Genomic DNA, 26,501 nt, shown 5'->3' with positions numbered 1-26,501 from the left:
AAAAACTCAAGGACAGGGACAACAGTGTGGGGATTGTGGGGGACGTGGAGGAGGGCATAGTGGAATAAATGGTGATGGGCGAAGGCTTGACTTGGGGCAGTGAACACAGAATGTGGTATACGGAGATGTATTGTAGGATTGGGCACCTAAAACCTGTATAATTATGTTAACCAGTGTCCCTCCCCCCCCAATAAGCTGAATTTTTAAAAATACAGTGCATGCTCCCAAAAGGACAATATAATCTTTTTTTTAATTAAAAAAAAATTTTTTTTTTTTCCAGAGACAGAGAGAGAGTCAGAGAGAGGGTTAGATAGGGACAGACAGACAGGAACGAAGAGAGATGAGAAGCATCAATCAGCAGTTTTTTGTTGCAACACTTTAGTTGTTCATTGATTGCTTTCTCATGTGCCTTGACCACAGGCCTTCAGCAGACTGAGTAACCCCTTGCCCAAGCCAGCGACCTTGGGTCCAAGCTGGTGAGCTTTGCTCAAACCAAATGAGCCCGTGCTCAAGCTGGCGACCTCGGGGTCTCGAACCTGGGTCCTTTGCATCCCAGTTGGACCTTCTATCCACTGCGCCACCGCCTGGTCAGGCAAGGACAATATAATCTTGAAGATCCTTTCTGACCCTGCCCATATCCCTGACTCAAAGATTTATGTGCTGACACTTCTTTGTATAGTGTGTAAAAATGATAGATATTTGCAAATCCAAGGGACAAAAATTTTCTTTGGTTTGTATGAAAAAGCAAAGTGCTCATTTTGCAAAGGAAGACTTGGTTAAGTTTTGTGGAGCAAAAGGAGGTCAATGAAATTATAATTAGCTCTAATTAACCCTCCCAAGAGCTGTCAACGTCTTCACCTGCAGCTGCCTCATTCTCCAATAGGTGCAGAATGGAGTTCTGCTTCTGAACAGTAGAAATATATATATTAAAGAAACAATTTTCAATCTCGGTTTATAAACAGAAGTTCCCTAATCAAAGACAGACACACAAGGACATCTATCTGGTAAATTTTACCATGTGAACTTAATTCACTATGATTACTAATTTTAAAACCTTGCTTTGACAATGTATACATGTTCTGGTTTAGTGAAGGATGACATAGAAGAAAATCTATTTTCCTACTACTCTAGTTCTGGCAATAAATGCAACAAATGGGAACATTTATGGTTTTGGAAATTTCTTAATCAGAATTTTAGCTCTGTTCACCAAAACCTGTTATAGCTCAAAGGCTAATTTTGCACTTATTAAAACCACATCAACACAATAAATTAAAAAATAAATTTAAAAAATAGTAAAATAAATAAAATTTAATTAACTAAAATTAAAAAAAACATTTAGAATTGATCTGAGGTTTGGGGTTTGAGGGAGCTTTCACTTCAAGGCAGAAGTGTATTCTTTTAAATTAGTAGTTTAATCCTATTGGAATCAAAATCTTAGCAGATTTTGGTTGTTTTGGAAGAACTTGTTCAAGAGTTCTAAATTTGAATCTAGCTATAATAAAATCTAAATAATAAATAAGATTCTGAAATTAACTTGGGAGAAAAAAATCAGTGCGAACTGGTAATAAATTTTGAAAACCAACAATAAGAGCAAAGAGAAAGAGAGGAGGATGGTGGGGCACGGCCTGAGGCCTTAGGCGTAGCTAAAGCCACCATAGTTGGGACTGGCCAAGGCAGAGGTAGAGAAAACATTCATTCACCCAATAAATAGTTATTGACAAGGCAACTGGAAAGACCAGACGTCCCAAACAGACACTAGATTATGTAAGAATTTAGTCTACGATAATGGAGATACCACAAAACAGGAAGTGGTTGCGACAGCAAACTACTTGGGGGGAAAAAGTGTCAAGTGTACACCTTCACCTCATACCATACACCAAATAAAATAATTTCTTAGATGGGTTATGTAAAGATAGACATGAAAGAATGATGACGTAAATGTGTACGTGAAATCTAGCTAAGAAAGATCTTTAAGTTTTAAAAAAGAAGAGATCATAGAAAAAGAGATTCAGTAACACAAACACACCTGTGTTTAAAACCTTTGAAAAAAAAATTACAAAGGCAGCCTGACCAGGTGGTGGCACAGTGGATAGAGTGTTGGATTGGGATGCAGAGGACCCAGGTTCGAGACCCCGAGGTCACCAGCTTGAGCGCGGGCTAATCTGGTTTGAGCAGGGCTCACCAGCTTGAACCTAAGGTCGCTGGCTTGAGCAAGGGGTCACTCGCTCTGTTGTAACCCCCTGGTCAAGGCACATATGAGAAAGTAATCAATGAACAACTAAGGTGCCGCAACAAAGAATTGATGCTTCTCATCTCTCTCCCTTTCTGTCTGTCTGTCCCTCTCTCTGTCTCTGTCACAAAAAAAGAAAATTACAAAGTCAGTCTGCACATAGGCGAAGATATTTACACCAGATTTGGTAAAGGTAGGGTTAGTAACTACAATAAAGAGATCTTATAAAATGATGTGAGGGGAAAAGAGGGAAGTTATTAGTTAATACAAGAGAACTGAAGAAGAGAAAGCAGGGGTGGTGAAAAGACACAATGTAAGGGACATACGGTCAAGATTGGTAGAATGTCACTAACAATCATGCCAGGAAAGCAGCACCTCCAATACTGAAGAACTGTGATGGAATTCACAGTTTGAAACCGCCGGTCATTGACAATCTTTGGCAACTAACACGGATAACAAGAAATCAAAGTATATTTTCAAGTAGGCTGATTTATTTCTGTAGGCTTAGGTACAACGAGAGAAGTCTTGTTTTCAATTCTAAAATAGTTTGTGAATATAAATCATATAACACAATGTCATGAGTCCCATGTTGAAGTAAGGATACCAAAAAGGGTTTCTCAGTAAGCTGCCAAGATAAGAATTTTATAGTATCAACTGCCTTATCACTACTTCCTCCTTGGGTAAAATTTACTAGTTTGTCAGCCAGATTAATATATATTGCTCCAACATGGAGATGTTTAAAATACACTCAGCAAGGTGCTCTCTTAACAACCGCCTAATGGAATTTTAGCTATTGGTATTTGTTTGTTTTTAGTTAAATAAGGAAAATTATAGGGAGTCATGCCTACTTTGGAATACAATCATGCCTATTCCAAATCACCAGCTGTACGGCGCCTATTGTGAAATGCTTTGTACAAAAGGAAGGTTTTGCTCTATTTGCCTCTTCATGCTAGATTGAGAGCGCCTTGTAGAGAGTCCGTCTAGCTTTCACAGTGCATGCATACAAAATAAGCATTAAATATTTCTTAAATTCCTTGCTAAATCTCCCTTCTAAGTTACTAGAGGCATGTGTGAGACAATTAAGGAATGCTGAATATGGTCCCCAAACAGCCAGATAATAAGTGGCTCATGGTATAGAACCCAGAACCCTGGCATCAGTTCTAACTAAGCCAACCAACCACAGAAAATACTGTGATCAAATGAACTGCAAGGTTTCTATGAAGAATGAGACCACTTCCCTTCTGAATTCTTCCAATACTGAAAATTCTCTAATTCTAATGAATCTAACACAATTAAAATTGGTTCAATGGAATAATAAAATTTCTCTCAGAATTCTTTTAATTAATTAATTAATTTTATTTTTATTGATTTAAGAGGAAGAAGAAAGGAGAGAGAGAGAGAGAGCGAGTGCCAGAAACTTGATCCATTCCTGTACGTGCCTGACCAGGGATTGAACTGGCAACCTCTGAGCTTCTGGATGTGCTCTAACAACCAAGCTATCTGGCCAGGGTTCTCTCAGAATTCTTAAAATGGTAAAAAAAAAATTCTATTTGAAAAAGAGACAACTATTTGGTAATGGGATTCTGAAATAGCCATCTGTGTTTGCCAGTGCCTGCTTAGAATGCTACGTTCACCTCCACTGAATCACTCAGTGTGGCTAAGACTGAACTGTCTGCCCAGACAGCAGAAGACAGCAGAGCCAGCTGGCTGCCCTCATGTTCCATTTCCAAGCCTGCTATCTTTAACTTAGGCAGCTTCTTGAGCAAAGACTAACGGTATAGAATGGTCATTTTTGATTCACATAATGGAGATAACTGTTGAAAAATAAAATCCAATCAAGTTTCTTTAATATGTTTCTCTTACTGATGTATATATCATTATAAGAACTTTATCATTTCTTTTCTCAAAGAGACTCTTTTTAAAAACACCATTTAAAGATAACTGCAGATTAAACACAGTTGTAAGAATACAGAGACTCCTATACTGCACTCAGTCTCCTACAGTGGTTAGCCTGACACTACTCTAGTAGAATATCACAACCAGGAAAACTTCAGATTCAATCCACTGACCTTAATCTGATTTCACACTTTTATATGCACTCGACAATAAAAAGAACAACCTACGGATATACTGTAATGACCTGGGTGGATTCCAAGAGAATTAAGTGGAATGAAAAAAAGCCAATTCCTAAAAGTGACATAGTATATAGCAGGGCTCTGGAACCTATTCTCGCGAGCCAGATGTGGCTCTTTTGATGGCCGCATCTGGCTCGCAGACAAATCTTTAATAAAAAAAATAATAATGTTAAAAATATAAAACATTCTCATGTATTACAATCCATTTATTTCCTACTGCTTATGTTCATGGTTGCGGGTGGCTGGAGCCAATCACAGCTGTCCCCCGGGACAACACGAAATTTTTATTGGATAATGTATAACATACATGGGTCTTTGTGAGGTCAGGAAGTAAACTTCCCTCCTTTTAATCAAGTAGTCAGCTAGCTAATTGCAGAAACCCTTTTGAAGAAGAAGATGGCTAAAAGAAAAAAAGATGAGGAGTATCGTACTTTTCAGCAGCAATGGACAGAGGAATTTGCCTTTGTGGAGAGAGCAGGTTCTGCAGTGTGTCTAATATGCAATGATAAAATTGCATCCATGAAATGGTCAAATATAAAGCGGCACTTCGACACACGCCATACTACATCTGCATCAAAATATCCAGTGGGGGACAGCAGGAAGAAAGCATGTCAAGAGCTACTGTGCAGAGTGCAAGCTAGTCAGCAGCAACTCCGTGTTTGGACCCAACAAGGTGACTGGAATTCGTCTAGCTTTGCTGGTGCTTTAGCAATTGTGAGAAATAAAAAGCCATTCACAGATGGGGAGTATGCCAAAACATTCATGCTTGATGTTGCCAATGAACTTTTTGATGACTTTTCGGATAAAGACAAGATAATCAAATGAATAAAAGACATGCCTCTGTTGGCAAGAACTGTTCATGATCGTACCATCATGATGGCAAATCAAATTGAGGCAACACAAGTGAAGGACATAAATGCAGCACCATTCTTTTCTCTTGCTTTGGATGAGTCAACAGATGTAAGCCATTTATCCCAGTTCAGCATGATTGCAAGGTATGCTGTTGGTGACATACTACGTGAGGAAAATCTTGCTGTTTTGCCTATGAAAGAGACAAGAGGGGAGGATTTATTCAAGTCTTTCACTGAGTTCACTAAAGAAAAAAATCTACCGATGGATAAACTTATTTTGGTGTGTACTGATGATGCTCCGTGCATGGTGGGGAAAAACAGGATTTGTAGCACTTCCTCATGAACATGAAAAGAGACCCATCCTAAGTTTTCACTGCATCCTACATCAGGAGGCGCTTTGTGCTCAGATGTGTGGTGAGCAGCTAGCTTGGTGAGGTGATGTTGCTGGTCATTTGGGTGGTCAACTTTATTGTTGCCTGAGCTTTAAATGATCGCCAGTTTAAAACACTGCTGGATGAAGTGGGGAATAATTATCCTGGTCTGCTTCTGCACAGCAACGTGTGTTGGTTGTCAAGAAGGAAGGTGCTCAGCCGTTTCGCGGCTTGTCTGAGCGAAATCCGGACTTTCCTTGAAATGAAAAACATCGAGCATCCTGAGTTAGCTAACACTGAGTGGCTCCTGAAGTTCTACTATCTCGTGGACATGACTGAACATCTGAACCAGCTCAATGTGAAAATGCAAGAATTGGAAATACAGTCTTATTCCTTCAACAAGCAGTGTTTACATTTGAAAACAAGCTGGAACTCTTCATTGCTGACATTGAAACAGGTAGTTTACTACACTTTGAAAAACTGGGAGAGTTTAAGATGCATGCACAGCAAGTGACCCTGCTCAACATTGATCTCCAGCAGCTAGCGGGCTTCACATCTAATCTCCTGCAGTCATTCAAAGCGCACTTTGGAGAATTTCATGAGCGCACTCATCTTTTTAAGTTCATCACCCATCCACACAAGTGTGCAGTGGACAGCGCCGACCTGAGTTACATCCCTGGTGTCTCCATCAGAGATTTTGAGCTATAAGCTGCTGACCTGAGGCCTCAGACATGTAGGTGAATAAGTTCAAGTCACTGAATGAAGATTTGGAAAGACTTGCATGACAGCAAGCAGAGTTGGCGAGCAAACACAAGTGGGGAGAAATGAAAAAACTTCAACCTGCGGACCAGCTGATTGTCAAAACTTGGAACGCGCTTCCCATCACATACCACACACTGCAGCGTGTGAGTATTGCTGTACTGACAATGTTTGGCTCTACGTTTGCATGTGAGCAGTCTTTCTCACATCTAAAGGACATTAAGACCAACCTACGATCACATTTAACGAATGGAAATCTCAACGCCTGCATGAAGCTTAACCTCACCACGTATCAACCAGATTACAAAGCCATCAGCAAAACCATGCAGCACCAGAAGTCATATTAATGGTAAGGAGTACTTTATTCATCATTGGTTAGCAACAGCATAACAACATTAAAAAGAATTCAGAAACTTATTGTACTTTAAAAGTGTTGGTCTTACATAAAATGCACACATTTACTTGTATTTAGTGTTAAACATATTGTATGGTTCTCACGGTATTACACTTTAAAATATGTGGTGTTCATGGCTCTCTCAGCCAAAAAGGTTCCCAACCCCTGGTATAGAGTAACATTTATAAAACATTCTTGAGAAGACAGAATTATAGAGAGCAGATTAGCGGTTTGCCAGGTGGTAGGAAAGGGGACTGGAAGGAGGTGGCTCTAGCTATAAAAAGAGTGTCACAGGGATCTTTGTAAAGAGCGTTTTTAATAGAACATAGAAGTTGGTATCCTGAGGTCACAAGTGACCATCTGAAATGGAAACATAGGAACAGTCTACTATAAAAACCTTTTATAACAGTAAGGACGGACAAATCGAATATATGTATTTTTTCTTCTTTTTCCCTCCAAAGATAGGATAGGCATCTTAGAATATTTACTATACTGAAATCCTATAAAAAGCTCAGATCGCTAAAGAATAAAAAGGGTGTGAAAACTCATACCAATTCTGAATATCAGACTTTACAATTTGTTTAACAAGTGCACAAAGGAACACAATCTCTGAAGTGTAAAACCGTGAAGACTTCCTTAGTAGTCACATACACTGGTCCTTTTAGAGATAGTATATTTGTTCTGCCCTTCAAGTTTCCTTCGTTGCTTAATCAATAAACCAAGCTAGCTCAGGTGCCGGCTACACTGGCTGTGGGTCTGCTCCTGTTCAACCTCAACTAGCCACAGAGAATCCTGAGCTGACTGGACTGGGCGTTTCCGCCTCGGGGCTCCAGGCCCTCCTCAAGCATTCAACCCAACCTTTGCACAGGGAGGCCAAGGTACAACCGGGCTTATTTGAATCTAGAGAAGTTGCCAAATAAACAATTTCCTGTGTTTCTTTAGGGCAAAGACGGGTTCAGACAAGCTAACTATTCTGGCTTTGGACTGTTCACTGATTTCTTGCTGCCTTAGGTCATAACACTACGCTGAAAGGAACTTGAACAACAACTGAAGTGTGAGAGACAGCCCGAGCCTGTTACAAGTTGTTAAAACTTGAAAAAAAAATAACCAGAAGTGTCACTTTATGGGAAGTCGTGCTCATGATTTTGAACAGTCAAGTTGCGTTACTCTGCAAGTCATTAAAAACTTATCAAAAATACTTATATTTTAGAGAATAGTACAGGCAACTCTCCACAAAATAGTCAGTAAAAAATTCTGGTAGCCACGCCTGGTTAAAAAAGTAGTGTACCTTATTCTTCCAGTGAAAAGGAACCCTTAACAGTTTGTTTTTTCATTTTATATTTCTCTCTTCCCTCTCCTCTCCTTCCTTTTTCCAATTGCCCTTTTCTCCCTCTTTTTTTTTTTGGTTTTCATTTCTTTCTTCAGGGTCAACACACTAAGTAAAGGTAAATTAATTTCCATAGTTTAAAATAGCGAATGTAGCCCTGGCCAGGTGGCTCAGTTGGTTAGAGGGTCCTCCCAATATGCCAAGGAGGCAGGTTCGATCCCGAGTCGGGGCACCTACAAGAATCACCCACTGAACGCATAAATAAGTGGAACAACGAGCCAGTGTTTCTCTCTCTCCCTTCCTCTCTCTCCTCTCTAAAATCAATCAGTAAAAATAAATAAAGTAAATAAAACGTTTGCGAGTGAGTGAACAAAAAGATATTAAACTGTGTCTTCTTTCTTTTGAAGTAACTGGTAATCATTGTGAAATATACTGCTCACAAAAATTAGGGGCTATTTTATCACTTCGTATTCATTTTGAAAGAGCCCCTAATTTTTGTGAGCAGTATATATTAAAAATTAATCTAGTAGTGTTTTAATAATTAGGTAGTGTATTTAAAGGATTTGTATGCATATGGTATAATTATTAGTATTATACTGATTTCATGTCAAGATCTTCAAAAGGAGACTAAAAAAGGGGGGGGGGAGAAACTTGGCCAAATTTCATACAACTAAAGTGACTGGTTTTAAAAGTTTTAAGAGAAGTAGACATACTCCCTACTTGTAATCTTTTGTGAGAAAAGATATTACTCCTCGATAAAAACGGAGAGGTAATTATTTTCACAAAAGCATATGAACTCTTTCATCAACAATAAGTCCATATCACCAAAACAACTGCATGGTACATACAGAAGAGAAACTTCTGGCATACATGGTAAATATGCTTAAAAATGGACCGTTTCAAGGTTGAGTTTGGGTAGCATATTTTTTATAGCAAGTGTGTATTTCTGAAATGAATACTCGTATTAGTATGTATGCATGTGGGTTTGTAAACACAAACAAACATATTTTTAATTATTTTGCTAAAACTGGAAAACATACATTAAATAATACTACTAATTAGCACTTCTTTACTCTGAATCTCATTTCTCCTATTTCGTTCATAGCATCAGTACAGCCTCTCAACCACCAAACTGCAAAGTCTTGACTGCTCTCTGGTGATCACTGTACTTCCTATCACCGTTGGTCCAGCTGACTTTACCCTCACAGTACCTTTCACTGAGACAGACCCCTTTATCATTCTACGGCCGGTACCCAGTCAAATCCTCCATTGCCTATTATGTGGGCCAGCGCTTCTCAAGTTTTAATGTGCAAATAAGTCAGGCAAGCACCTGCTAAATGCAGGTTCCGATTCAGCAGGTCTGAGGTAAGAGCCGAGACTGCATCTCTAAGTTCCAGGTGCTGCTGCCACTGCTGGTTCTGAAGCACAACTTGGTAGCAAGGCGAAGGAGTTCTAGATCTGCACCATCCAATCAGCACGTGGCCACCGGAGTGCTTGGAATATAGTTAGTTGAATGAAGAAAGTTTTAATTTTAATTTAATTTTGATTGGCTTCCGTTTAAATTAAAAAAAAAACTAAGTGTAAAATACTGTTGCATTACACAACTCTTTATTGTTTTGGTGTAATTGTCTTCCACGTTAATCATGTTATTGTTTAAGATAGCATTGTTAAATTGTAGTGTCTGTGTCAGGCATGTGAGTCATTTGAGTATACATAAACATATAACCAATCTGGCTGCTGTTACTGAGTTAAAATGTTTATATATCAGTGTAACAGTGTGCTTATCTCAATGTTTTATGTAAACAGCGTAAGTTACAGTAACATATGTAAATCATAATTGGTAATTAAATTGAAATATTCATTTTTATTAGACTATACCTAATGTTTTTGTATTTTAAAAAGTAGGTATAGAAAAAATTTTAAATTTAAAGTGAAAGAATATTGTTGAATCAAAATAAAGTAGAGATGAATTAGATAGTACTAGAACCAGGATAATAAGAGGAGCTTAGAAGAAGGTATGTTGCAAATTTCACAATGAATGCAATTGCAACTTACAAAGCTGGCTGTTGTATAATTTTTTTTTCTTCTTTTTCCAAGTGAGAGGAGGGGAGACAGAGAAACAATCCCTGATTGGGATCCACCCTGCAACCCCCATCTGGGCCAATGCTCTCCCCATCTGGGGCAATGCTCACAACTGAACTATCTTTAGTGTCTGAGACTGGAGGCTCCACAGAGCCATCCTCAGCACCCGGGACCAATGTGCTCAAAGCAACTGAGCCACGGCTGTGGGAGAAGAGAGAGAGAGAGAAGAGGAGGGAAGGATGAAAAAGCAGATGGTCACTTCTACTGTATACCCTGACCAGAAATCAAACCTGGGTTCTACCACTGAGCCAAGCGGCTGGGGCCTAAAAGTTTTGGTTTCTGCAAATGCATGGTAAACTTGTTAAGAAGTTTTCTCTTTGACAGTTAAATGAGAACCAAGGAAATTTGTCACATGAAATCAGAAGTAAATGTTCAGCATTTGTAATTTTGGCTAGCTATAAAATGGCTTGGGATTTTGTGCATAAGAGAAGAAACCATTTTGGGGGGCCCTGGCTGTATGGCTCAGCAGATAGAGCATCAGTCCAGCATATTGACATCTTCCTCTAGTGGGGGGGTACATAAAGGGCAAAAACGTAACAAATATATAATATGAAAGAAAGCAATCAGTCATGCTAAGAAACTTGTCCACACACAGGGAGAGCTGGAGGGTAGTGGGGTGCTGGTGCAGACAGGTCAGAGGGGCCGGGGGTCAGTGGGGAGTGCAGAGGGAGGGGCAGGCAGGTCGGAGGGGCCGGGGGTCAGTGGGGAGTGCAGAGGGAGGGGCAGGCAGGTCGGAGGGGCCGGGGGTCAGTGGGGAGTGCAGAGGGAGGGGCAGGCAGGTCGGAGGGGCCGGGGGTCAGTGGGGAGTGCAGAGGGAGGGGCAGGCAGGTCAGAGGGGCCGGGGGTCAGTGGGGAGTGCAGAGGGAGGGGCAGGCAGGTCGGAGGGGCCGGGGGTCAGTGGGGAGTGCAGAGGGAGGGGCAGGCAGGTCGGAGGGGCCGGGGGTCAGTGGGGAGTGCAGAGGGAGGGGCAGGCAGGTCAGAGGGGCCGGGGGTCAGTGGGGAGTGCAGAAGGGAGGGGGAAGAGTGGGAAAAGATGAAGCAATTGCATTAGAGGAGGCTGCAGACGGGGACAGGATGGCAGATCAAGTTGGCTCTCGGAGGGTTTGAAATTGACTTGCAGGTTTCCCCTTGTAGGATTTTGGCTTTCACTCTGAGTGATACGGAAAGTCCTGGAGAGTTCTACCTCAGTTTCAGAAGGATGTTTCTCGATGCTGTGATCACATCAGTCTGTATGGGGGTGGGCAAGGGAAAGAGAAAGCAGCGTGTCCTGGTGGGTGGCTAAAAAGGCCACACAGGCAGGAGAGGATGGTGGCTAGACCACTGAAGTCGTAAAAGTGGCAAAATCCTGCAGTTTTTAAAAAGCAGGGCCAAGTTGAATGCAGAATGTGAAGGAAACAGATGGGTCTGATTATTCATGGAGCAAGTTAACCATTTGTTGCTCTTGTCAAATCTCATCAATGGCAGTCCATTGTCTAAAATCTTAGATTGGCAATTAAGCATCTATATGCTTTAACCTCAACATACCCGCCCCCCAAATGTCATTTTCTATCCCTTTCATCTGTCCATGGTTTCCTGACATTCCTGGACCTTTAATAATGATGGTAAAAGAATATAAATCAAAACTATTATTTTTAGGAACTTACTATATTCCTATCAGGAACAAATTATAAGACCAATGCTATTATATTTTAGAAATGAAGACGCAAACACATCAACAAGTAATAGTGAAGTTAGCAACAGAGAGGCTACTTTGACTGTGAAGTAAAGACCTTTCCTTTCACATCAGAAGTTTCCTGCTGTATCTTCTGCCTGGGATGCTCCTCCCCTCTATAGCTGGTCCAGTTCATGTGTTACCTTCTCTAGAGAAAGTCTCCTTAGCCGTCAGCCAGAATCAGGTTTTCTCCATCTAAATCAAATAGTTAAATCATCTCCACCTCTTTCTCAGCACCTAATATTTCTTCTTGACCATAACAGTTCATATTTGTTGAGTCTTACTATGTGCCATATACATTTATAATATGCATATTATTTAATACTTCTTACACTCTTATGGGCAACTCTATTCTCAAACTCATTTTAAAGATTAGGAAAGTGAGGTTTAGAAAGGTGAATTTGTTTGCCCAAGGTCAAAAGCGAGCAAAAGGTAAGGTCAGAGTATAGACTTACACCATTCTGTCCAAAGCTCATTATTTACTACACTGTGCCTTATGCCAATTCACCTTTTGTCATATAAGATTCTCCTGTTTATTTTTTATCTGTGTCCCATCTTTTCCTATCGAATCTTATTAAAATCTGATACAGAATTTAGATTATTTATTCATGTGGATCGATCTGACCTTCCTTAGTAATAGAAACTAATCTATTCAGAGAAATAAATATGGAAGGGTCTCATGTGGAAAAAGTAGGTATTGCTAGAACAGAAAGCAACACTATTATTTTTCTGTAGATTCATGTTTTAATCAGCTCATGATGCAACTATTTTTTCAAGTATACTAATATTAAGTATATTTTAAAGCTTTTAAGTTTCAAGCATTTAAAAGAAAAAAAATTAATTAAATGTAGGAGGAAAAGCCCTCTAATTTATTCTACATGCAAGGTTTATAAATATCCACTTTCAGGAGGCAAAAAAAAAACACTAAAAGGTAAAAACGGCCTGACTATAGAAAATGAATGAAAGTATCGAAGATGCGGAATTGAAAGAGCTGAGAAGGCATATCAACCAAAGTACAAAAATAACAAATAAAATATGGGTCTGAAAATCAGCTAAGAATTAGAGGGTTTTTAAAACACTATTTAATTGGAAATAATTTCAAATGTGCAGAAGAGCTACAAGAAGAGAAACAGTATAAAAAACATCTTTATACCCACTGACCACATTTACCTAATTCCACTAGACTTACCTAATTTACCAACATGATCATGAATGAGAAATTAAGTATTCTTCTAAGGCACTGATATTTAAAGGCCGTTATTGCTAAGATTTTGCATATTCTCAATCACTCTTTCATAGAGTGTGTATATATATATGATGTGGATATAATATACAGAAATAAATTTACATACCTATTTCTTTTTCTTAACCATTTGAGGAGTAGCTTACATATATCATGGCTCTTTACCCTTAAACACTTCAGTATTTTCTTACATACCATATTACAATTACCAACTTAAGAAAATCCAACATTGATTCAACTCTAATGTACCATTATATTCCAATTTTGTCTATTGATGCAATTATATCCGTTATGGCATTTTCCCCATTCCAGTGCCGGACCCGGTCTAGGGTCAGGACTGTCACTTAGTTTCCAGCTGCTGAGTCTCCTTTAGTCTGGAACCTTTATCACCTTTTTCAGAGTACTGACATTTCTGAATACAACAATAACACACACACACACACACACACACACACACACATCCCACACATATCTTTTTATTTAAAAAAAACAACAACACAAAACTTCCCCTCATTTTAGGTTTGTCGAATGTTTCTTCACAGCCAGATTCAAGCTCTCCATTTTCAGCCATACTACTACAGGGGGCTGTTCAGTCCCTTTCAGGGTGTCACATTCGGAGTCACACGTGTCCATTTGACATCAATTTCTAGCACCCGTGATGGAGCTGTCTGATTTCACTACTGTGTAATTACTATTTTTCCCCTTGCAATTAATAAGCAGTTTCTAGACAGCAACTTTAAAACCATGTTAGTATTGTAAATATTCTGCTCTCCATCAAAATTTCCCCCTTGATTGAGCAGCTGATTCTCGTCTGATCCAGCCTTTTCTAAACAGATGCAGAATGCTGACTTCCGGAATCTGGCAGCCACGCACTCTGTTGTTACCAGCTGGCACTCAACCGACCAAAACAAGCAGAGGGCCCTCCTTTCTTCTGAATAATTAATCTAGTTACTAATGAATTCCTTATTTTTCAACGGTTTGTAATTCATTACTGTATTTAATTATCTTGGTCTCAAGTACTTCCAGATTTGGCCAATGGGAGCCCTTCGCGCTGGTTTCTTGTGACGCCCTCCCTTCACCTTGAGCACTTTCTCGTTTTCTGGTATAACATGTTCCAGGCTCACCCTGCGCTTAGCCTCCCCCACTCCTGACATCGGTCATCTCTCTAGTGGCGAGTGGTACCTGAGTCTTAGATGTGCTATTGGAGTGTCTTTCAGTTGAGAGACACTTGTAGTTTTAAGTTCATTTCGCCTTTCCTATATTTACTGATTCCTTTTTTATTTTTTTAATGTATACACTATTGACATGCACCCAAAAGTAAAAATTACATAAAATGGTATTCTCAGAGAGGTATATGTCACTCCTTCCTATATCTTATCCACCCAGTGTGCACCCACCTTATAGATAATGAAGTACATTGTTTGATCCTTTACCCTTTCTTTGACTTTTTTTTTTTTTGTATTTTTCTGAAGTGAGAAGCAGGGAAGCAGAGAGACAGACTCTCACATATATCCGACTGGGATTCCCCTGGCATGCCCACCAGGGGGCGATTCTCAGCCCATCTGGGCAGTTGCTCCGTGACAAATAGAGCCATTCTAGCACCTGAGGCGGAGGTCATAGAGCCATCCTCAATACTCGGGCCAACTTTGCTCCCATGGAGGCTTGGCTGTGGGAGGGGAAGAGAGAGACAAAGAGGAAGGAGAGGGGGAGGGGTGGAGAAGCAGATGGGCGTTTCTCCTGTGTGCCCTGGCTGGGAATCAAACCCAGGACTTCCACATGCCGGGCCGATGTTCTACCGCTGAGCCAAGCGGCCAGGGACACTTTGATTTAAAAATCTCTTGTTTATAAAAGATAGCATACTATGTATACTGCTTTGTAGTTTTTTTTGTTTGTTTTTGTTTTTGTATTTTTCCGAAGTTGGAAACAGGGAGGCAGTCAGACAGACTCCCGCATGTGCCCGACCGGGATTCACCTGGCATGCCCACCAGGGGGCGATGCTCTGCCCATCTTGGGGTGTCGCTCTGCCGCAATTCTAGTGCCATTCTAGCACCTGAGGCAGAGGCCACAGAGCCATCCTCAGCGCCCGGGCAAACTTTGCTCCAATGGAGCCTTGGCTGCAGGAGGGGAAGAGAGAGACAGAGAGGAAGGAGAGGGGGAGGGGTGAAGCAGATGGGCGCTTCTCCTGTGTGCCCTGGCCGGGAATCGAACCCGGGATTCCTGCATGCCAGGCCGATGCTCTACCACTGAGCCAACCGGCCAGGGACTGTAGTTTGCTTTTTAAACTTGATAATATCCCCTGGAAATCACTCCACATTACCTAAGAGAGCTCTTTCTTATTCTTTCCTAAGTAGCACAGTACTCCACTGCCTGCATGTACTACAGTTCATTCAATCAATTACTTATGCTTAGAGATTAATGTAGTTTCCAATATTTTCTAATTATAAGTCATACTACAATATATACTGTCCATATGTATTTTAATATTACTGGAGGTATAGCTTCAAGGTAAATTTCTGGAAGTGAGATTGCCAGGTTGAAGAGTAGATGGGAAGAAAAAAAGAGTAACTAAATATGTAGAAATGCCTAATCTTCTTCATATGGGTGTACCATTTTGTACAACCAACAGCAAAGTATGAGAATGAATGCTTTAAACAGTAATAGAGCAGTATCAGGCTTTTGGATTTTTGCTAATCTGATGGGTGAAAAATTGTATAGGCATAGTTTTATTTTCTAAAATAGCGTTGTTGATGAAGAATTCACATAGAGTAAAATTTTCTTATCTTAGGCATACAGTCTGATAACTTAGCTTCACCCAAAGTCACAAAAGCTTCTTCAAGAGCTTAATAGTTTTACTTATGTTTAGATCTACAATCCATTCAGAGTTAGCTTTTAAGAGTGACATGAGGAAGGGGTTGAGATTTTTTTATTTCTTACATACACATTCCCCTGTGATATCATCATGTCTTGTAACAAGCATCTTCCCCACTAAACTCTCTGTGAACTTTTTTCAAATATCCATTGACCATAAGTGTGAGTCAATTCCACTGGTGAAGACTCCTGTTTTGCACATTAATTTTATATCTTGCTAGCTTGTGAATTTTTTATTTCATTAGTTTTATCATTGATTGTCTAGGGTTTCCTGAATTATTATCATGTCATCCACAGACAGTTTTATTTTTCTTTTCTAATTCATTTGCCCCTACTTTTTTCTAACCTAACTGCATTGTGTGTGTGTGTGTGAGAGAGAGAGAGTGTGTGTGTGTGTGTGTGTGAGTGTGTGTGTATGCGTGCTATTTTTATCAGGTTTAGGCATCAAATGCTACACTTGCTTCAAGAAGAGAATTTGGAAATTTTCTTTCATAATTTTATACTCTGCAGCCATTTATGTAGTTTGGGGATTGATGCCAAAGGTTTGATTAAATTCCCCTACAAAAACATCTGTCCTGGTCCTTTTCTGTAGGGTAGTTTATAGATAACTTTATTTATTTTATGGATATAGGTCTGTTGAGTTTTCTATTTCTACTGAGGTCAGTTCTGGTACACTATATTTCCCAAAGAAAACCTTTTTCATTTCAGAAGGGTGTTAATCCCATTCAAGTCAATTAGGTTGACTATCCTGTTCAGTCTCAATTGTGCCCTAGTGTTTTTATGCTGATGAAATTTGGAGTACATTATATTTACTGCATTTCTTTATTTCACGTGTCCCTTTTGCTTCTTAAAAAAATATTCTTTCGGTATTTAGGAAGGCTTGCATTTTCATTCTAGGGGTTTCCTTTGTATTACCACTTTTTATAGTGCCTAAACTCTTCTCTATTTTTACCTAATCTTTCACTACTTGATGTCAGTTTTACATGGTATTCAATCACTACTACCCTTTACTTAAGAAGACAATAATCATATTCAACGTCCCCCCTTCTTCTCTCCTTTATCCTCTCATTTTTAAAATAAATTGCATCTTTTGAATTTTGCCAAACATGTAACATTTCCACATTATTCTTTTACTCATGAACTCGCTCTTATTTTAGCCTAAGCTATAAATGAACATATATGAGATGCTTACTGTTTGGGAATTTGTGACAGAGTTACTGCAGTTGTTTCTTGGTTAGCTGAAACTCCTCCTCGCCTGGTGCCCTCAGGAACACTACACGTACATGTACAGTGTTCCAGACTGTCCTTCTCCAGCCTGGACATCTGCAGGTCAGTGTGATGTGGATAAGATTTTCGGTTTAAACTTTATTTCCTTTAGCTTTTTGAGAATGTTGCTCCAATGCTGCCTTGGTCTGCATGTTCTTGTGAGGAGGCTGATGCTGGCCTTTCTAAGCTACTTGATCTTTCACTTGGAGGCATGTGTCTTTTTCCCTCTGTTTTTAAAGTCTAATAGTTTTCCTGGATATGCCCTACAGTTGCTCTTTCCAAGTTAAATTTCCCCAGTGCCCAACAAGGGCTCCAGGTCTTCTTTTATTTCTGCAGAGTTTTCTTGCACTATGGTTCTAAATATTAGCGCTGTTCAGATGCTTTTATTTACCTCAGGAAACTCTTTTCTGTCATTCTCGTTCTCCTGGTTTTCTTCAATGCCTTTTCGTCTGAATCCATTATTCCTTGGGCAACTTGTAATTTAGTTTTCTTTTCTGATATAATTTTGTTTTTTTTCCTTTTCTTTCTTTCCTAAGGTTTATCAACACTCACTTCATTTCTTCTGGGTTTGTCTTTTTTTGGGTCAATTTCTATTCGTAATTTTTTGAGTCTCTGGTTCTTATTGCCAAGTGCTTGGCTGAGGACACTGAGTTTGGAGTACCGTAGCACAGTTTTTGTCAGCTCCATGGCTGAGATGTTTTGAAGAGGAACACATTTAATTCATATTGTCTGAGGGATGCTTTATTTCATACCATCTGATTGTTATAGTTGGTTGTTTTGCAGTAATGGGGACAGATGTTTCTCCCTAGCCCTTTTCTTTCATTAAAAGAGTTCTCTATTCAACAGCACCCTCTTCTGTGCGATTTCTTTCATGGATCATGTTGTTGATGGTTGTGGGGGGGGGATGGATGGAGGAGGTTTGGTAAGCCTTGTTTCTCATCATTTATACCAGATCCTTCATTTTCTCCTTTTAGATCTTCCTTTCTCTCTCTCTCTCTCTTTTTCTCCCTCCCTCCTTCCTTTCCTTCCTCCCTCCCTCTCTCTCTGTCTCTCTCTCTCTCTCTCTCTCTCACACACACACACACACACACACACACACACACACAAAATACATTATTTTAATGATTACTTTCTGTGTTTCAAGCCATTTTCCCCCCCTCTTGATGCAACTAACCAGTCTTTTTGTGTGATGTGTCCACACAGGCCAGTCCTGGTGAGGGACAGTGTCCTTTCTCTTCACTGCCTGGCCTTCAAGGGCCCCCCCCCCGCTCCTATGATTCTCCCCCACATGCAGTGACGGGCCAGGCTGCCCCCTCTGGCCACACACACTCCCTCCAGCCCTGAGGACCACCACAGCACGACCTTGTTCTGAGTTTTGGCGTTAATCTCTCTCTCTCTGGCTTTCTTCGCACGTCATCTAATTCTGCTTCTCCCTCCCCTCCCTCAGGGTTCCGAAGTCCCATCTCCTCTGCTCTTCGTGCTCCACGCGTCAGTGGCGGCCAACCTGCAGGGCTTTGTTGGACTTTTTAACAATCGTTTTTACATGTCCTCTGAAGGCTGGGTACCCTCTGCCACACAGTCGTACTAGACTGCAGGTGCAGGTCCTGTTTGATGCCAGCTACACTGCTGGTTTCACGTTTTCAAGGGGGGATAATGTTGGGGAGGTTCAAAACCAGGTGCTTGCCGCTGGTCTCTAACAGTGCTCTCCGAACTTTCTCTCTGGTTATGATTTTACTTGTGAGCTGTGCATCTCTTTTACAATGTCACCGCATTTGTTTTGTCGTGAGCTGCCGAAAACTCTTTGAAGATCGACGCAAAGTGAAAATAAATTTTTTTACCTTTTATTACAAAAAAATAAAAGAGAAATGTGCTCTGCCTGGCAGGGTTACTTATTTATTTTATTGCTTTTTATCTTTAATAACGTGCGGTATGAGTAACAGAAGAAAAGGGAAGAGAAGAGAGAAAGAACAGAATAGAAAAGCAATGAGAATGACCATTTCAGCCCGTGCCTACCAGGTTTAGACAGCACTTACGAAGGGGAGCTGTTACGTGTCCTGAGCAGCAGCGGCTGCCCAGCAGGCCAGGGCCGGCCTGCATCACCCACGCCCGTGTGCTCTAGGGTATTATACAGCACCAATGATTCATACTTTTGCCTTGTGCGTTCACACACACACACACACACACACACACACACAGGAAACACGTATCACAATACATGCACTTACCTGTTTCACATTCTGGAGCTCCTCTGTCAACTGTTTCCTCTGCCTTTCCGATTCAAACAATTTTTCCTATATTTAAAAACCACTGAATTAATGACTTGTTATAAAGGTATCACCGAGTATCATTTTTAGGGCTTTGTTTCAAAGTGCATAAATTCCCCAAATACCAACTGCTACGATCTGAAAATGGAGTTCCGTCACTTCCTGGCTTTGTATATACCACTTAAAAGCGATTTGTTATTTACAGTACAGTTGTGATGAAAAGGTGTTTTCTGTTACTGTGGCCATTTTGTAAACCTTCAAAATCTGAGGTCCCAGGGAAGTCAATCAGGTTCAAAATGTATGAATATTAACTAAATTTTCAGTAATAGCTATCATTGCCGGAGAGTTTCCAAACTGAATGGCATTATTATTACAACTTAAAAGTCCCTCTTCCTGTAATAAAGGAGTGAAACCAAGTTGAATATCATTTTCCTAATTTAGCTTATTCTTGGAAGATCATCCATAAAAAATAAACATATGACTGGTGTAACCAAAATCTGAAATGATCATTCTTAAGGTAGACTAATATACTATATATGCCAATCAAATATTCTCATCTTTGAACTTTGAGCATACCCCCTAAAATGTTGACTTTTAAGTATATCATAAATAAATCCACATTTTACTGATCAAATTAGAAAGACTAAGAATAATGTAGGAACCATTTTACCATGAACTGGAACAGAGGACTTGCTTGACCATTAAACTGATTAGTAAGCACTCACGGTACCCCTGCCATGTTTACAAGGAGTGCTCCCTGTCTGGGATCCGTCAGCCCCTCCCTGTCTGAGAGATGAAATGGAGGTCTGCGGTGGGACACAACACAGCCACCTCATGACACCGCCGCAGCCCAGGAGCCAGGAGACTGCTGCCTCCCGTGCTTTAATGCTCCAGCAAGTCACCTTCACTCTTGTGTCCTAGTTTTTTGCATCTGTAAATGGAAAACCTATCTATTTCCATTCAGCTTTGCAAAGCAGTAAGCGGCAGGAACTCCGCAGAAAGGCTTTAAGTTAAATAAAGCCCACAGCACTTTGAGACATCATTCTCACACAATCAGATCAGGCATTAATATTAAGTGATCTTGGCTTCATTTGCATTTGTACTCTAAGTCAGACAGAAAAATGAGAGCTATCCCGAGGTACTGGGAAGCAATGAGAGGCGACCGACACACTTCACGAACTTCATTCGACCACCTCTGTGTGTGTGTGTGTGTGTGATCCAGGTAGGAAATCTCAAGCACAAACACGACCCCCAGTAAAACGCTTATTGCTTTGTACCGCTGACGCAAGTGGAACTCAGCCCACAGATAGGGTTTGAGGTAAAAAGAAATCAGATTAGGCCCTGGCCGGTTGGCTCAGTGGTAGAGTGTCGGCCTGGCGTGCAGGGGTCCCGAGTTCGATTCCCGGCCAGAGCACACGGGAGAGGCACCCATCTGCTTCTCCACCCCTCCCCCTCTCCTTCCTCTCTGTCTCTCTCTTCCCCTCCCGCAGCGAGGCTCCATTGGAGCAAGGATGGCCGGGCGCTGGGGATGGCTCCTTGGCCTCTGCCCCAGGCGCTGGAGTGGCTCTGGTCGAGACAGAGCGATGCCCCCGAGGGGCAGAGCATCGCCCCCTGGTGGGCGTGCCGGGTGGATCCCGGTTGGGCGCATGCCTGACTGTCTGACTGACTGTCTCTCCCCATTTCCAGATTCAGAAAAATGCAAAAAAAAAAAAAAAAAAAGAAAGAAAGAAAAAAAGATTATGTCACATTAGGATACATATTCAGTTATATTTCATAAACTTTAAATATGAATTTTGATGTACTGAATAGCTCCTTAGGGAAGCTTGCTGAAATGTTACTCAAATAGAGTTTTAAGTTACATTTCTAATAATTAATGCTGATATTCAAATATAAAACTGAAATAGATCACTAAATTTAGCAATGTAAATATTAAGAAAATGAAAAAGATCTGAGAGCCTTGAAAAATCCATTGAATCATAAAATTTAATGGTTTATGCAGAGATATTTTTTAAGAGGATATGAGGAAACTATTGTCACTCTGTTTTTTAAAACTGAATTTGTTTTTAAAACTATATTTATAACTCTTAATGGTCATACCAGAAAATGTGGGAAAACAGTGGGTTCTAAGTTACACTAAGGAATATATAAAAAACTCCTTTAGTAATGGAGTGATGCCTACATATATTTGGAAAAAACATGAATTGGTAAAAGCCTTCTGAAAGGGAATTTGGTAACATACATAAAATTTCATTTGTCCATACCTTTGAGAAAACAATTCCACTTTCAGAAATTTATTCAATTTATACTTTTACAATTATACAATCATGCAAAGATGTACCTACAAAGTTATTTATGATGGAATTATTTTTAATAATGGAAAACTGAAAATAGCCTAACTGTTCATCATTAAGAAACTGACTAAATAGCCTAGGATGGAACCATGTGACGATAGGAGAGCCATTACAAAGAATTTGACATACAGGATCTGTGTATTACTAACTGGAAAAGTAGCCCATGATACAATGTTAACAAAAAGAAAGAAGAAGGCAATTTGTAAAAAAGTGTGCAATGTATTACATGATTTTGCAAAAGTTAAAAATATATATAGGTAATATGTTTTATACACACACACACACACACACTCATTATTTAAAAATATAATTGGCATCCCCTTCACTATTGCAACAAAAAAATAAAGTACCTAGGAGTAAATTTAACCAAGGAGATTAAAGACTTGTACTCGAAAAATTATAAAACATTGATAAAAGAAATCAAGGAAGATACAAACAAGTGGAAGCATAAACCGTGTTCATGGTTAGGAAAAATAAACATCATTAAAATGTCTATATTACCCAAAGCAATCTATAAATTCAATGCAACTCCTATTAAAATACCAATGACATACTTCAAAGATACAGAACAAATATTCCAAAAATTCATATGGAACCAGAAATGAACATGAATAGCCTCAGCAATCTTGAAAAGGAAGAATAAAGTGGGAGGTATCACACTTCCTGATATCAAGTTATACTACAAGGCCATTGTACTCAAAACAACCTGGTACTGGCATAAGAACAGGCATATAGATCAATGGAACAGAACAGAGAAACCAGAAATAAACCCACACCTTTATGGGCAATTGATATTTGACAAAGAAGGTAAGAGCATACAATGGAGTAAAGACAGCCTCTTCAACAAATGGTGTTGGGAAAATTGGGCATCAGTGGGTGAAGTTCTGATGCAAAAAAATGAAACTAGACCACCAACTTACACCATTCACAAAAATAAACTCAAAATGGATAAAAGACTTGAATGTCAGTCATGAAACCATAAGCAACCTCGACGAAAACATAGGCAGTAAGCTCTCTAACATCTCTCGCAGCAACATATTTGCTGATTTATCTTCATGCACAAGGGAAATAAAGGACAGGATGAGCAAATGGGACTATATCAAACTAAAAAGCTTTTGCACAGCTGAAGATGATATGAACAAAATAAAAAGGCAAACCACACAATGGGAGAACATATTCGACAATATGTCTGATAAGGGGTGAATAACCAAAATTTATAAAGAACTTGTAAAACTCAACATTAGGAAGATAAACAATCCAATAAAAAAATGGGCAAAAGAAATGAATAGACACTTCTCCAAAGAGGGCAAACAGATGGCCAATAGGCACATGAAAAAATGTTCAACATCACTAATCATTAGAGAAATGCAAAGTAAAACCACAATGAGATATCACCTCACACCAGTCAGAATGGCGCTCATCAACAAAACAACACAGAGTAAGTGCTGGCGAGGATGTGGAGAAAAGAGAACCCTCCTGTACTGCTGGTGGGAATGCAGACTGGTGCAGCCACTGTGGAAAAGAGTATGGAGATTCCTCAAGAAATTAAAAATGGAACTGCCTTTTGACCCAGCCATACCACTTTTAGGAATATACCCCAAGAACACCACATCAATGATTCAAAAGAAGAAATGCACCCCCATGTTTATGGCAGCATTGTTCACAATAGCGAAGATCTGGAAACAGCCCAAGTGTCCATCAGTGGACAAGTGGATTAAAAAGCTGTGGAACATATATACAATGGAATACTATGGGGTCATAAAGAAGAAGGAAAATTACCTTTTGCAACAACATGGATGGGCCTGGAAACTATTATGTTGAGTGAAATAAGCCAGGCAGAGAAAGAAAAATATCATATGATCTCACTCATTTGAGGAATTCGACAAAAAAAAAAATGATTGGCTATCTAAAAAAAAGTCTGTAAAGGGATAAACAAGATATGTTTAACAATGGCTTCCTCTAGAGGTTGGAATTTAAAAACTAAGGTAGCAAGGAAATATCTTTCTTTTTATGGGTGTAATGGTTTTGCTTTAATAAAAATTAAACAGACAATAGAATATCACTTAAGAAAATAATTTAAACCATTATTCAAATATATTCCTCTGTTGAATCAATGGTAAATTGAGTAGCTATCTTGTTTTTCTTGAAGATTTGGGAAACATAATGGCGTTCTATAAAGATCAGACTATAACTTAAATTTAATATCCTACTAAACACAGAATGAAAACATATAGAGAGAATCAAAACCTTAAAAGTATATTTGGGATATACTGTGTTTTTCTTCCCCTAAATCATATTGCCTTAAGGACAAATTACATTAGCAAAACAAGATGTCCCTGAAGCATGCCCATGACCCCGGGAGAAAATTTATTTCCCAGTGAACATCGGAGGACCCACAATTGTCATGGTTTGCTCTCTTGGCTCCTCGTCCTTGCCACCAATGCGAGGGGGGGGAAAAAGAAGTGGGGTGAGAAGTAGCCAGATCAGATGGTACGAGTCAACATCACTCTTCACACTGAATCTTACATGGATATTGTGAAATATACATAACAGTGTGTGGACTAACAAAATGAACTCTCTAAATTTCAATTGAAGAAATAAATATCAAATTATTTGATATTAATATTCAATACCGGCCAATATTATGGTATTTGATATTATTATTCTTTAATTAAAAATAAAACTGAGCCCCAAGACTTCAGAATTCAACACAAGATGATTTCCTTTTTCTTTTTTCCAAAGAAGATGTCAGAAAACCCGGGGGTGGTTACCTTAAGGGCGTCCACTTCGCTCAGGGCCTCGTCTCTTTGACGGGTCAGCCTTTCCACTTCCTCTGTTTCTAAGGAGTCACAGGCGACAAGCTGTCGACATTAAATATAAGAGAAATATTAGGCAATCAATGCTAATTATGCAAAATAACATAAAAATCCCTTTTGACGAGGCTGAGGAGTCATTTGATTTTATAAAAGGGAATGTTAAAGTAATCTGGGCAAACTTCACCCACTGATGCTTACTCTTACTCTGTTGTTACTTAGAATTGAGATGATTATCAGCTATTAATAGTCTGTTGTCATTTTTATGATTTTTATTTCAGAATATAATTTTCCTTAAAAGTCCAAATCCCAAGACTATGTTTATAATGTTAAAAAGACTCATTTATTTATTTATTTATTTATTTATTTATTTATTTTTGTATTTTTCTGAAGCTGGAAACGGGGAGAGACAGTCAGACAGACTCCCGCATGTGCCCGACCGGGATCCACCCGGCATGCCCACCAGGGGCGACACTCTGCCCACCAGGGGGCGAAGCTCTGCCCCTCCGGGGCATCGCTCTGCCGCGACCAGAGCCACTCTAGCGCCTGGGGCAGAGGCCAAGGAGCCATCCCCAGCGCCCGGGCCATCTTTGTTCTAATGGAGCCTTGGCTGTGGGAGGGGAAGAGAGAGACAGAGAGGAAGGAGGGGGGAGGGTGGAGAAGCAAATGGGCACTTCTCCTATGTGCCCTGGCCGGGAATTGAACCCGGGTCCCCCGCACGCCAGGCCGATGCTCTACCGCTGAGCCAACCGGCCAGGGCCAAAAAGACTCATTTATGAACTATGAACATAAACCAGTGATTTTCTGCCAGTGTGCTGCAAAAAATTTTAAAACACTCCTTGCCTATAGTGGCACCGTGGATAGAACATCAAACTGGAATGCTGAGGTCATCGGTTCGAAACCCTGGGCTTGCCTGGTCAAGGCACGTATGATAAGCAATCAATAAACAACAAAAGTGAAGCAACAATGATCTGATACTTCTTGTTCTCCTACCCCTGTAAAATCTTAAAAATATATACATATTTTCTAACTATTTAGTCAGGGGCACTGACCTCTTTCCCCCTAGATTGTCAAAAAATGACAACAGCTCTTAGTGTGAATGAATCAAAATTACACTTTTGGTCAATCGTCAAAAAATATTATTTTTTGATGTGTTGCAAAATTTTTGTAATTTATGTGTGCCATGAGATAAAAAAGGCTGAAAATTGCTGACATAAACTATATTCTAAAGACATCCACTCCACACACCTGGTCTTTAAGGCTCGCAGAATGCTGGGCATGACAAACCAAGGCTGTTTACACAAACCTGGTAAAGTACACTAATTGATCACACATCATGTTCTAATTAAACACAATGTAGGATAGCAGCCAAGCGGCTTAAAAAAGGTTTTTGCACAGCAACTGTGTCTTGAAGATAATATTAATAATTCATGCATAAATGAATAACAACAACAAAAAATAGCAGAGCTGACAATCTCTCTTACTTTTAACATGAATGCTTTAACAGTTAATTGCAATGTAAAAAACAATGACAATCTCAATGATAAAAATCCAGGTCTAATTATAGCAATCTTCTATGCGGAAGTTATAACAGAACTAAAAATACAGACAACATGATTTAAAGGATTAAGTAGCGAAAGTGATCAAAGGCAGAGTAGAAAAAAGTAATACAAATAATAATAAGCATTTATTGGGAAGTTACTACATGCAGATACTTTGCTAAGGACTATATATAGTCAATATTGAATCCTTGCTAAAACCTCATTTCCATGTATC

The 26,501-nt window shown here is 39.7% G+C and overlaps 1 protein-coding gene across 6 annotated transcripts in view; it reads right to left on the bottom strand.

Annotated features, from left to right (window-relative positions):
- STXBP4 (syntaxin binding protein 4) overlaps positions 1–26,501 on the bottom strand; it is a 171,129-nt gene that overhangs the window by 87,137 nt on the left and 57,491 nt on the right. For 5 of the 6 annotated variants that reach the window (XM_066263993.1, XM_066263992.1, XM_066263996.1 and 2 more), the window contains 2 exons: positions 24,684–24,773; positions 19,523–19,588 (listed from right to left, as the gene is read on the bottom strand). In XM_066263993.1, coding sequence (XP_066120090.1) covers positions 19,523–19,588; positions 24,684–24,773 — 156 coding nt within the window. Of the gene's footprint in view, positions 1–5,115; positions 5,408–19,522; positions 19,589–24,683; positions 24,774–26,501 lie in introns of those variants that run through there. The other variant, XM_066263997.1, reaches the window with a different exon arrangement.

Source organism: Saccopteryx bilineata, chromosome 2 (assembly GCF_036850765.1).
Source record: "Saccopteryx bilineata isolate mSacBil1 chromosome 2, mSacBil1_pri_phased_curated, whole genome shotgun sequence".
Taxonomy (NCBI): Eukaryota; Metazoa; Chordata; class Mammalia; order Chiroptera; family Emballonuridae; genus Saccopteryx; species Saccopteryx bilineata.
This window is presented reverse-complemented; position numbering and strand designations above follow the sequence as displayed.